The sequence below is a fragment of the Mauremys mutica genome, chromosome 2 (assembly GCF_020497125.1).
Source record: "Mauremys mutica isolate MM-2020 ecotype Southern chromosome 2, ASM2049712v1, whole genome shotgun sequence".
Classification (NCBI taxonomy): Eukaryota; Metazoa; Chordata; order Testudines; family Geoemydidae; genus Mauremys; species Mauremys mutica.
In genome coordinates, this window is record NC_059073.1 from 92157859 (window position 1) to 92170798 (window position 12940).

General features: G+C 40.1%; 1 protein-coding gene across 1 annotated transcript in view; it reads right to left on the reverse strand.

Moving 5' to 3' along the window:
* Positions 1 to 12940, reverse strand: part of PIEZO2 (piezo type mechanosensitive ion channel component 2) — a 457344-nt gene that overhangs the window by 78334 nt on the left and 366070 nt on the right. The window contains exons 21-27 of the mRNA XM_045007801.1: positions 11210 to 11370; positions 10228 to 10404; positions 9914 to 10039; positions 8003 to 8203; positions 5846 to 6050; positions 5611 to 5712; positions 4880 to 5045 (exon numbers count right to left, since the gene is read on the reverse strand). Coding sequence (XP_044863736.1) covers positions 4880 to 5045; positions 5611 to 5712; positions 5846 to 6050; positions 8003 to 8203; positions 9914 to 10039; positions 10228 to 10404; positions 11210 to 11370 — 1138 coding nt within the window. The remainder of the gene's footprint in view (positions 1 to 4879; positions 5046 to 5610; positions 5713 to 5845; positions 6051 to 8002; positions 8204 to 9913; positions 10040 to 10227; positions 10405 to 11209; positions 11371 to 12940) is intronic.

A 12940-nucleotide genomic window follows, 5' to 3' on the forward strand; every position in this document is an offset into this window, starting at 1 on the left:
CATAAAATTCCCCCGATTTTTGAATTGGACTCAGTGAGCATGTGAAAATTCAAGCACAGGTCCATTACAGAACATGGGAACAGGAATGCACATTCAACCTCTTTTGGAATTTGAATGGGGGAAAGTATGTCAAATCTGGGGATCAGGGACAGAAGTCGAGTGCTCCTGAGCATGACCCAGTCACTAAACTCCTTGGAAAAACCTTCAGCAGTGTAACTACCCACACGGTCAGTGTAAGCATTCCAGGCTGAAGAACAGGATCAAACCTCCAATGCAGTCATATAGGGCATTTCTAGGAATGCACTGCAATCACAGATTTAGTTTCTAAAATCAAAAGTGGTTGGACCATAGGGCCCAACACTCTGTCATGAATGTTCTTTTCTCCAAGAATCAGAGGTAGGATCCCATCAAAATATATCATGTCCCCAGAGTCTTAGACTCAAATGATCATGAGCAGGAAGGAGATAACTCCACTCTATCAGCAAAACTAAGCTATTCAAATAGGTATCCCAGATTATAATTAACGTCCTGAAACACACGGAGGTCCAAGCTCCACTTGGCAGGGACAATTACTATTCTTGTTATTAATAGATAGCTCATGTTGAACCAATCCATCATGATGCTCTCCTTCTTTTAGAGGTACACTTACCCAGAAAGAGGAAAGAAGAGAATGTATCTAGGGAGTCAGCCATGAGGCTTTAGATAAGATTTGAAAACTTCCAGTTAGCATGGCAAGTGTAATGTATATAAGGAATATGAGCTGGACTCTGTTATACTTCAGAATAAATTGTCAGCTTGTCATAAATATAGGTGGAAGGGTAGCAACCTTTATGTATGTTGTAGCATAAAATCCCTCCTTGGCAGCTGTACTGGACTGCTTTACGTGTAAGGGGTTAAACAGTTCAAATAACCTAGTTGACACCTGACCAGAAGGATCGATGAGGAAAGCAGATACTTTCAAGTCTGGGGGAGGAGGGGAAGGATTTGTTGTAGTTCTCTTTGTTTGTTTCCCTCTCTGGATGGAGAGAGAAGCCAAGCAGGTACAACATCTCCTGAAAATATACCTGGAATAATCCATCTAAAATTACAGAAATTGTAAGTAGGGCAAGGAAATGCATTAGGTTATCTTTTGTTTTAGCTTGTGAATTTTTCTATGCTACAGAGATAGTTTTATTCCTGTTTTTTGTAACTGTGAAGCTGAGCCCAGAGAGGAATCCTCTGTGTTTTAAATCTTTTATTTACCCTGTAAAGTTACCTTCTATCCTGATTTTGCAGGTGTGATTCTTTTATATTTTTTCTTTCTAAATAAAGTTCTTCTTGTAAGAACCTGATTGATTTCAGTGTCCTGAAGACAAAAGGTCTGGGTCTGTGCTTACATTGATAAAGCAATTGGTTGGTATATTATTCTCAAACCTCCCCAGGAAAGGGAGTGAAGGGGCTTGGGGGAATATTTTTGGGGGATAGGATTCAAAGTGACCCTTCTATGAATTTTTGTGTAAATCTCTTGGTGGTGGCAGCAATACCATCCAAGGACAAGGAAAGGAATTTGTGCCTTGGGGAAGTTTTAACCTAAACTGGTAAAATATAAGCTTAGGGGGTCTTTCATGCGGGTCCCCACATCTGTACCACAGAGTTCAGAGTGTGTGTGGGGGGGGGAGGGGTGGGGGCGGAACCCTGACACAGCTAAATTTCAATTCAGAATCTTTATTAGTAGTGATGACACATCAGTGAAGAAGAACACAGCTTGAACAAAGTGAATTTGCAATACTGATAGCTAGAAAAGTCATCTCCCTCACTTGTGAACTGAACAAATTTTACATGGAAGTCTTATAGGGAGAAAAGCTGGCATGATATTATTATTTTTACAGTCACTTCTTTGACTATGATTGATTTAAGTAAATCTATTTTGTTTACTTTTAGGGCTTCTTCTAATTTCTCAATGATACTAGTAAAAAGGATCTCCTCATTCTGCTCTTCAGCATGCACTGTCTTCCTGAAGTCAGTGGGAACTGCTACATTCAACACTTCTGAAAACCAGGCACTAGCTCACTTTAGATTAAAGGAAGATATGCCCCTCGCTCTTGCAAACTATGATGAGACATAGCCAATAGATATGGGTCAAGGTTACCTGAAGCCCTCTCAAAACGCTTGGCTCTATTATACATATACAAGAGTTTTCTCAATCCAACTAAAATGCTGTTACTCCAGTCTATGAACAATGACTCAATGATTCAAAACTCAGAATCTCTAAATATGGCCAAAACTGTTGATATTTTTGTCTCAGAGTCTCCATATAGTGTATACCCTGGTAAAATATAGTAGCCAACGCGGAAGTCATTAGATTGCTGTTGCTTATTTGGTCCTTGAGTTTTCTAACAAGTTTATTTTTCTTGCTTCTTTTTCTGCCTTATTTTTCATCTTATTTTCTCCATAATGTGTCTCTACCAACAGATCTATGCAACATAAATGCATTAAATATAAAAGGCACATAAATTTCCATGCTTAACCAGAACAAACGTGTGTGTTCACCCCTAACACAATTAAACAGATTGCTTCTCTGGATTTTCTTTTTTTCATATCCAATACTTTCCAGCGACAACATTGCCAGCTCATAAACATGAGACTTTTATGAAAAGTCTGTATACTGTTAATTACCCATATAAGAGTCTATTTTCTCATCACATCCAAAATACCACCTTTGAATATACATAGAGCAATCTAGGACGTCAAGAAATTTTACATATGAATCAAAAGGTAGAATTTGGTCTTAAAGTTTATGGAAAGGCAGCAGTCCAGCTAAGGTTGAGGTTACTTCCCAATGAAAGCCTCATTTTGCCTCCTAACCAAAAATCTTCAGAGTACACTCTTTGTGCTGCAGGTTCTTCATATTTGGCCAGCAGACAATTTCTCCCATATTTCTGGGGATTCTAAAAGTTATTCTGGATTTAGATAAAAATAAGTCGATCAGGACTTTAAAAAAATCTGCTAAAAACAGCTTTTCCTAAAAAACCTAAAATGAAATTTATTTGAAAGAGCTTGATGAGCCGCAATGCAAAGGGCTGATTTTGTGAGGGGAAAGTGTGTAATTGGGCAGTTACTCCCTGGAGCGATCTGCATGTCCATCAGGCTCCTGTGGACATTAAAAAAAGATGCCAAGCGAGGTCATTTAAAAAGCAAAGTGAGTCTTTAGCCCTTTTATTTCTGAAGAGAACTTTTAAATGTAGACTCACTCACATTTGTCACAATGATTTTTCTGAACTAAATCAGGAAAATTACAACATGTTCTCACTGTCCCCTGGCATTCTTGTCAGTGATGCTTTTGCCTAGAACCCCTGACTCAATGACAGCTTGGAATTATCTTCATTTTCTGTGCACCCTCCTCAGATATTGGCTCAGAGCTATAGTAGATGTGGCAGCTGTGGCAACAAGTGGAATTTAATACTCTTCCTGTAGTATTAGAGCCAACGCCACTCCCTTCCCTTCATTCCTCCCAATTAAGCCCCACTGTGGCAGATACTTTCTGTAGGTATTTCTGGTTGCTGATAAGACTCCAGGAAATCATCTCCACTTGGTGCAATATCTTGTAGGGAGATGGTGGCACCAGGCCTCATCCTGTTAGCAGCTGCCTGTTCTCAATGGCAGCAGAGTGCATCAAGTGCTATAATCTCCAAATAAGCATGTCAGCTGAATGCATTTCAGTGAGTTCATCTTTAAAGCTATTCATGGCTTTGGTCACAGTTTCCAATAGAAACAATAGGATCCATTTAAAGATTTTATGAAGGGATTGCAATTACAATGAGTGTCTGATGAAATAATAACTGGTTTTCAATGAAAGACAGCTTCTGACTCTGCTCCTTCTCAGCCATCTGCTGATAACATGCTTTCTGAGTCACAACAAACATCCAGGGGGCAAAACATAGACGCTAATGAAGTTTCCCCCACAGTTTTTCTTGTAAATATTGCACCAACCCTTCAGAAATGCAGCAGGCTAGATGGCCAGCTGTGCTGAGCTTACATACACAGCAGCTGAGGAGCAGGGAGAAGATGGCTCCAGGATTATGAGCTGCTCTTATTTTCAACAGCTGGAATAGTTACATAAGAGCTGCTCCATGTGCCAAAGATTGGCTGGAGCAGTGTGTTTCTGGCTCCACCCCTTCTTTTATCCCACACCACCCCAACAGACCTCCAAAGTCCATGGGTGGAAAGGGGGTGTCATGCAGAGGAAGTACCTCAGCTCTCCATATGAGACAGCTTAATGTTCCCTTTGCCCTTATTTGGGTTGGGTGAAGAATCATCTTATCCGGAGAAGATTTTTGTTTGTTTAAATAGTGTATGACCTTCTTCAATTTGGAGCAAAGCAGCAAGATGTAATTAACTGATAAATACATTTGTGGTATTAAAGACATACATAGACAGGGCCAGACTAACTCGGTCTCGCACAAGTGCATGGGGCAGAGAAGACAAGGAATAGATCAGGTGCACCACCCTGTACTCACCAGGAAACCCAGGGAAAGATTTTGCTTCTTCAGGCACAATCCCTCCTTGAATTCCACCTGTGATGTTGTTGATATGTACCTTCCACATGGCACCACGGAGGCCGTCAGTGGGCCAGCTACACCGAGATACTCAGAAACATGCTCACCTGTGTTGGAAAGAGCTTTCTAGGTAGTACTATATACTCTTTCCAGCTATTTCTTATGGAAGATAAATAACTTACTGCTGCACAAGATGTATGTTGTAAAATGGAAAAATTTAAGACAGATCTCAATAGAGTTGGAAGCCAGAATTCCAACACTCTTATATTATAGATACCTTCAAAATGGAGAACTTTAAAAAGAAGATACATTGTAATTTCAAAATATTCCAGACTCAGCATTACCGGCAGTGAATGAAGTCGGGAACAGGGTTGTGCTGGCTAAATGACGCTGCATCAAGGTTCATGCAAATTTCCACATTGTCCCCAGCCATGATTCGCACAGCAGCCTTATTTTCATCCTCAAACATTTGTCTTTGTAAGGATGCACAGAGCAGCAACATGAAATCGTCTGGAAAAATGAAGATATCACTGTAAGAACTTCAGCCATGAATTCAGATCTATTGTGTAATGCTGAATGCTATTGGCGATATGCTATAATCTAATCACAGCACAGTAGTTCTTACAATGATCCCTGTAAGACTGCATTATCTACAATGCAATGTAATGCACATTTGACATTTATTACTACATTTCATTTTCACCTGATTATTTCACTTCCATGATTTTTTTCTGAGAAGGAGATTAAAGGGAGGAAACAGAATTCATCACTTTTTATCCAGCTTTATTAAACAAAAATGTACCAGTTGCATAAATTACTGAACATTTAAATGCACTGATTTTATAAAAACACAATTACTGTTCAATGTACTGTGTTAGTATATTGCCTAGTGCAATGGGATCCTGGCCCATGAACAGGGCCTCTAGGTGCTACGGTAAGAAATATAATAATAATGCCCTGTAGAATATGCCAAGTTGCTTCTTCAAAACAAATAGAAGCTTTGTATTATACTTTTGCATGATTTGAAACCAAAGAAAAGTAAACAACTTTCACAGCTCTGTGCTAAAATACTTACAGACAAGAAAAATAGGATTTGGTCTTTCAATGAAGTCTGGAAAGTATAACCACTTTATGATGTTGGAGTTAAAGTTGGCATTAGGGCTTCTCCATGGATAGTCTACAATAAAAGGAAGCATCCAAAAATGTAATCAATAGTTTATAACAATTACTTCATTTAAAAAAAATATATCTGTCAATTTTCCAGCAGTTTCCTGTAAGAGCAAATGGCCTTAAAAGGTAAGTGACCCTACCTTTACAAGGAGCAGGTGGAATGCCAATACAAATGAAGTACTGGAATATAATGGTGCATGCCAGAAAACAGCAGTACTTTGGCCAAATCTCTGCAATAGCTTTTCTTCTACGTCGATATAATACAGCAATTAACCAGAAGGCATGAATCATGGCAAAGAAATCCATTCGTTGACCAATTACATTAACTGACAGTAGGAAACAGGTCTGTGGAAGAAGTAAAGAAACATATGCAGCATTTACAACCCCTGAGATGGTCAGGGCAGATATAATAAATTAGCCTTTCAATCTGATTCTTGGAAACTTGATGTAGCTGATTGTAGCTCTTCACATACTAAGCCTCTGACATGGTTAATAGTCCTCCAGCTCCCCACGCTTTGTGTAATTTTCTATCGACACTGACTATCTCAATACAACTGTAAAGCAAGTTTCCATTTCATGCTACTAAAAAGATATAAAATGGCCAGAACATTGTCATGGATTGCCTAGATTGGAAATGCTTAATTGTTGCCAAGCAAAGCATGTTACAGACATATATTTTGATACTACTTACAGATGTTAGAAGAATGAACTCATGAAGAAAAAAAATAACTGGAGGGCATCCTCAGGTGGGAACCACATAAAAAGAATAAGCATTCAGACAATGTAACTTTTGTTTACTATAGACAAACAGCTCAATTGTTCTGAAGTGGTTTATTTCAGCGTTATTTTTTAAGCTCTTTTTCCCAGGGTAGTTTCTACTCTCTGGTTGCACTTTAGGCGATGCTGTGATGCAACACTTTGTTTTAGAACTCAGTGAATAATTCATAGTGAATCATTTAGTCAATGAATTTCATCATTTCTCTCTCCAGGAACTGCTCACACACAGCGATGGTCTCAATTGTTGTGGCTAACTAATTTTGGTAAATTGCTCTCAAGGATGGCTTGTTAACCATTATTACATTGACTATTTGGAATTTGAGAGAGATGTTGGTTAGTTCTGATTAGACTCATAAGCATACAGTGACTTATAATTGGGTTTCCACTGCAAATATTTATGCACATGAGCTGAAAACTTGCTTTCTGCAGGTATTCTCTAAAGTTTGCTTAAAACCTGCCTTTTACACAAACATTCTTGCCACTATACTAATTTTCTTAATTTGAATATTAATGAAAATTGAACACAAAAGGTGTATGAACATAGCTGATGCAAATTCACGGTTCTATTCAAACAAATACTTATAAGTGTTTTATGAGGTATTTACTCAGCATTACTTTAGTTTCAAGATGGATTAAATTTGGTTTTGTCTGTATGAGTTGGTGCCAGACTAGGAGGGGAGGGAGGGCAGAGGGATGGTGGGAGCTAGACAGAGATGCAGGTTGAACAAGAGATACAGAAAGAGCAAGGAGGGTTGTCTAACCTCAAATCCGCCCTACTACTTTGCTCATGCTGCTGCTGGCAAAGCAGAGCAACATCATACATGGAATACAGCATTGGCCTGGGACTCAGGAGTTTAGGTTCTACTTCCAGATCTGCCTCTGACCTGCCACATGACCTTGGGAAAATCACTTCCCCTGTCTGTATCTTTCCCTGCTCATGCTTTGTCTGTCTTGTCTATTTAAGTAGTAATCTCTTGAAGTCAAGAAGCACAGTGGGGGACCAAGCTTCTTGGATCTACCATAATATAAATAATACTAAAATAAAGAGGGACTTATTTCTTTTCCCAGCTCCTGCAACAGTCCTGAGTGCAGCAGGTGCAAGAACAGCTAATATGTACTTAGCCATAGATGGTAGCCTGCCAGCAGCAGCTTTTCTTCTCTGCTCCCATGGCACACATCTCAATTGTAGGTGACATCAGTGGATGCCCCTTGCCAATCCCTCCCTGAATAGCACACAGCCTTCCCTTTCGGTGAATTAGAAACAGAGCACAGGAATGAGAAACAAAGTATATTGAAAAGAAAAGAGAGAAAAACAAGAGAAAAAGCATGGGGTGGGGAAGATGGAGAGGGGGAAGAGATGGTGGTAACTGTGCCTAGACAACTCTGGCCCTGGTGAGAGTAGCGGATGAGGAAGTAGCAAGTTGTCAGTACATCTCTAACCAACGAAACAAAACAACCAACAAAACAAAACACCACAAGGTTGGGAATCATTGTCTTAACCACATGAATATGTTATTTACCTCCAACCCAAACTTGTAGAAGAAGTAGTTTATGAAATACTTGGCACAGTTTACAAGTCCATCATCCAAATGTAATCTTGTAATGTCATGGAAAATGGTTTTAGTCACAGGTGCAGTAAGATTATTTCGACATCTATAGTACTCCTGATGCCGGTAAATTGTAACTTCAAAGGCCAGAATAGCCAGCATCAGTAAGTTATTCTACAAAAGAGGCAATACAAAGAAGATACAATCAAAACTGAAATATGAGGAGATGGAAATTTTTTCTGAGAAGCATAATCAATTAATATTCTAGTTGATGATATTGTTTTATATTACTGTAACAACAAAATGTTTTGGGATTTAATTTAGAAATGGGAAGCTTACTTGAGCAATAAAATGCATCAAGGGTTTACCAATTCCACAATTTCTGTTCCTCCCTCCGGAGGGGGTAGAGAGACCTACTGTTCCTCACTGCAGGTGTCATAACTGAGCTTCTGAATTCATACTTTAATATCTGCAATGCCACTGACTTCTGTTCTCACCAGCAAAACAATGGAAGTGCTTGATAGCGTCCTTTTGGTGTTGTTTTCATAACCCTATTTTACATGGGCTGTTCATTTTGCCTCTGTTGGTGCAAGAGGGAACAGCGGCACTATTAAGTACTGTCAGACAGCTCTTTTATGTGATAAAAGACCAGAAACTGTGCATCTGTCCCATATTTTGGCCTTATCTTGCTGGAATCACATGAAGATAAGAAGCAGAGAACCTGAACTGGGCTGGGTCAGCACTGAGAAAGTTACCCGCTAGAGAAGGGTGTAGTTCTAACTTCAACAAATCTGATCACTGTGTTCAGAATGAATGTAAATCTGAAGGACAATGAAGGTACCATACAGGTAGGTGAAGTAAGTCACTGATTGTTTTTTTAAATTCAGGATGAGTCACAAACAATAGTATCAGAGGGGTAGCCGTGTTAGTCTGGTTCTGTAGAAGCAGCAAAGAATCCTGTGGCACCTTATAGACTAACAGACGTTTTGCAGCATGAGCTTTCGTGGGTGAATACCCACTTCTTCGGATGCATCCGAAGAAGTGGGTATTCACCCACGAAAGCTCATGCTGCAAAACGTCTGTTAGTCTATAAGGTGCCACAGGATTCTTTGCTGCTTTCACAAACAATAATTAAACCTGTGATATAATCTAAATTTGCAGTGACTCAACCATGATTTTTTCAGCCATTTTCCATGCAGAGCACTTTATCCTAAATCATAAGTAAAGGACTTCAGACTCTCTCTAATCCTATGGGAGTCATGCAGGATAGCCTTCGGGTGCTGACATAGAGTAAAACTAAGAAATGTTTAATACAAATGAAAGTAACAAAACATACCCTGCCTGCATTAAACAAAACAAAAACTAGAATAAAGACATAGGATTATTGCTGTTTCCCCTCCCCCCATCCTCACCTCCCCGCAAAAAACCCAACATTTTTTCCAAGTTGTTTCTTAGGAATAAAAGTGTTAAAAAACAATTGCAGGTGAAATGTGGTGTCAGTCAGAGACACTTATCCAGATCAAACATTTATCTTAGATCTTAAAATATCTGAAATGGATGTATGTTGTTACTTCTTACAAATCTTGTCAGTCAAATTTCTTGCTATCCTTTTAATCCATAGTAGAGCAAGACAGCTATGGTTCTATGTGCATCTTATCTGAATTGTTGCATGGAATTTTCTTGAGTTAGGGCTGTAGGAATCATGCATAACAGGACACTTGCCCCCTACCCATACACCACTTTTTTTTCTCCATTGCCCATAGCTCACAATTCATGGAATGATGTATTTTGTGTGTGGCACATGATTCATTTCAAGGACATTGAAAAGTTCATCAGGGAGTAAGAGACAGTCGGTCTAAACACAGAAAAATGTAGAGCAGTTACCCTTAAGTATACAAGCAGGGGATAAGACTTCCTTAATCCAACCCACTCTGTAGGATCAATGGGTGCGCTGTAGAGAAGCGATGTCTTCAGTTCTTCACTGCCTATGTCAGTTTCATTTTCTGTAGGCTAAAATGCAAACAACGATAAGTTCTTTAGTTAGAGTCTCTTTGGAGCCACTGGGGGCAGGAATCATGATGGCTCAGCAGAAACACATCAGCTGAACCGCAGCTTTGAACACTTCACATGCTTCCTTTGGCTCTGTCCTTTCACTGAAGTACCTAGCAATTAAACTCTTAACATGCACTACTACTCACCATTGTACAGTTACTGGAAAAGGTGCTAGGGTCAATAGACGTGAGCTGATATAACATTTTGCAGACGATAATCACACATGTCCAAACAGTGCAGACACTTGATGCCAATGGGCGGAATTGAGCATATGGCAAAGCAAGAGCCCAGGCAATCAAAAACACAAAGTTAAACAGAGACACCTGAAAACACAAAACAGAAATTACACAGAGCAGCCAGATGACCAGGCACCTTAACATGACCTTTTATACCTAGAATACCTCTCACACACACGTCATTGAAAAATCCTTCAAAACAAAGGGCCAAAAACAAGATTTAAGAAAAGTAATGAAATAAAAATTTAAAACAGCTCTCGATGTGATGCTAGACATGGATGTCACTGAAACTCAACAGCAGTTAGTGGCTGGCAGGAAACGTAGCAATCAATTAGGATGGAAACAATTCTAACTTCAAAATACTATTAGCACCACTAGCCCACACAGTGGCATGCCCACTCTACAAGTATGGTTTTAAATAAAAAGGGCCAAACCCATGGCCCTGCTTTTTTTCAGCAACAAAGTGTACACATTGGTGTGTTGGGGGTGGTAGAAAGGCTGATTTTTTTGGTAGGGGACTCACACAAATGATTTTCTATGCACACCAGAGTTCTCCCTCTCATCTGAAGGGGATGCTGGTGGGAGGGAGAAAGACAGAGGGAGTATGACTTTGGCTCCCAAAAAAATTAAACAAAAACCCTAGTATCTTCATTGGTGGAGAGGACTGGAGGTTTTCTGGGTGAGAGGGGTCCCCATTCCCAACTGATGACTTTAAGTGAAGATGGGATTTAGGATTTGATTAGGCACCAGCATCTGGAGAGCCCAGCTGGATCATGGACACCCAGTTAAGCTGGCGCCTAAGAAGTAGGTTGGAACGAGGTTTGGCCCACTGCTGTGGAGCCAAGAAGCATCAAGAGAAGGATCAGATTTTGTCAGCACAGGTTTTACTTGCCTCTTTCACTGTGACCCAGATGATGTATGAAGAAACAATTTTGATAATATGCAGCTCCAAAAGCCACCACACAAAAACTTGCAGTTTATGAAAATATTCCAGGAATTTCAAGAATAGCACCGTGAGGCGGTCAATCACCAGATGCCACTTATTCTTTAAATCTGCAAAGACAAACCCAATGGAGTCACTGAAAAACTCTCTTTACCTTTGTTACTTCCCTCTTCAATAGAAAATAATAAGACAGGATTTTTTCCGCTCAGCCCCAAAACAAGAGACATTAAGGTGAGTAACATCAGCTCTGATTTTCAATGGTGGATTAAGACTAAATGGGGCCCTCCCCAACAACAAATCAAAGGCTACCCACTACAAAAGTACTTATGGCACTGACTGTGCATCCATTGGCCCCTGCAGACTCAGGGCCTGGATCTGTGAATCCATGGATCCCTGCCTTAATCCACCCGTTGATCCTGTAGAACTAAAACAGTTTAGTTTGATTACATTTAGTGCATATGGTCCCAGTTTGTTCAGAAAAGTATAAGCATGAGAGTAATTCACAGAGGATATTTCTTCCTAGCAAACCTTTATGTCAGCGTTGAGCAGAATCACATTCCAACCCTGAAAATTATATTGCTGAGAGTGACAATGTGGAAATGGAAAAGACTGCCTGATGCTAGCATAGGGCTGAACACTGCTTTCTAAAAGCTGAATATGCCACCGAGATGGCTAAAAACATGTTCACAAGTCTCACAGATGTTTATAGTCCTCTGGGAAGAGCAATATACTGTAATAGAGCTTTCTGAAGAATTTTGCAGAGTCTGCAAACCCTCCCTGCAGAGTTTTGCTTGAAATACAACTTCTAGTTACCTTCATTGTACACTTAGCATTAGCACTGCTCTGTTTCATACTCATAACACACTACATCAGAGAATACTACATTTTGCTAATCAATAAAGGAAGGACTTGATAAACATGGAGGTAGCATCACAGATGTACTTTGCTCATTTATCTTGACAAATGTAATTTGCAGGGAGGAGCCAGTCACAGACGTAAGCCAGCAGGAGCGGTTTAAGCAGGTAGTGTGGCACCCAGGAAAAGTAAGGGGAAAGATGGGGCCAGTCAGAGGTAAGCTTCCGGTGCTCCTGAGGCCCAGCATTATGTGGAAGTGACCCCCACTTGGGCACCATTAGGCTCCATATCCTTGGGGAAGAAAGGAAAAAACTGAAGGGAGGAGCCAGACAGAGACAGAAGGTGACAGAAGCAGCTAAAACAGGGCCTGTCAGACAGCAATAATGTCACCACAAGGCTGTCCACAGTTTTCATTCTGAACATTCTCTGCCCTGTACTGTTTGGCTGTTTGCTCCTACCCCTTCCTGTCTCCTTCCTTAGTCTCTTCACTTCGACTTCACTCCACCTGCTCTTCAGGCTGCTCTCCCCTTCCTTTCTTCTTCATTGCTCTGTTCCCCTTACAGTTCCCCCTCCCTTCAATGTTCCCTCTCCTTTCCTTTATTTTTCCAGCTAGCAAATACTCTCCTAACTAAACCTCACACAAAGGAGTTTAATTCCAAAACAACAACAAAACAAAAAAAATGGGAAAAAAAATCATGGCACTAACATGATGTTTGCCAACCATCACGCTGTTCACTCTGCCTGTGTGTTCTATCCCTTTTGTTACCGAAATATCGGGTCCGTCTAGCTGAGAGCCAATAACAGCCTGACAGGGATAAGGAAAGA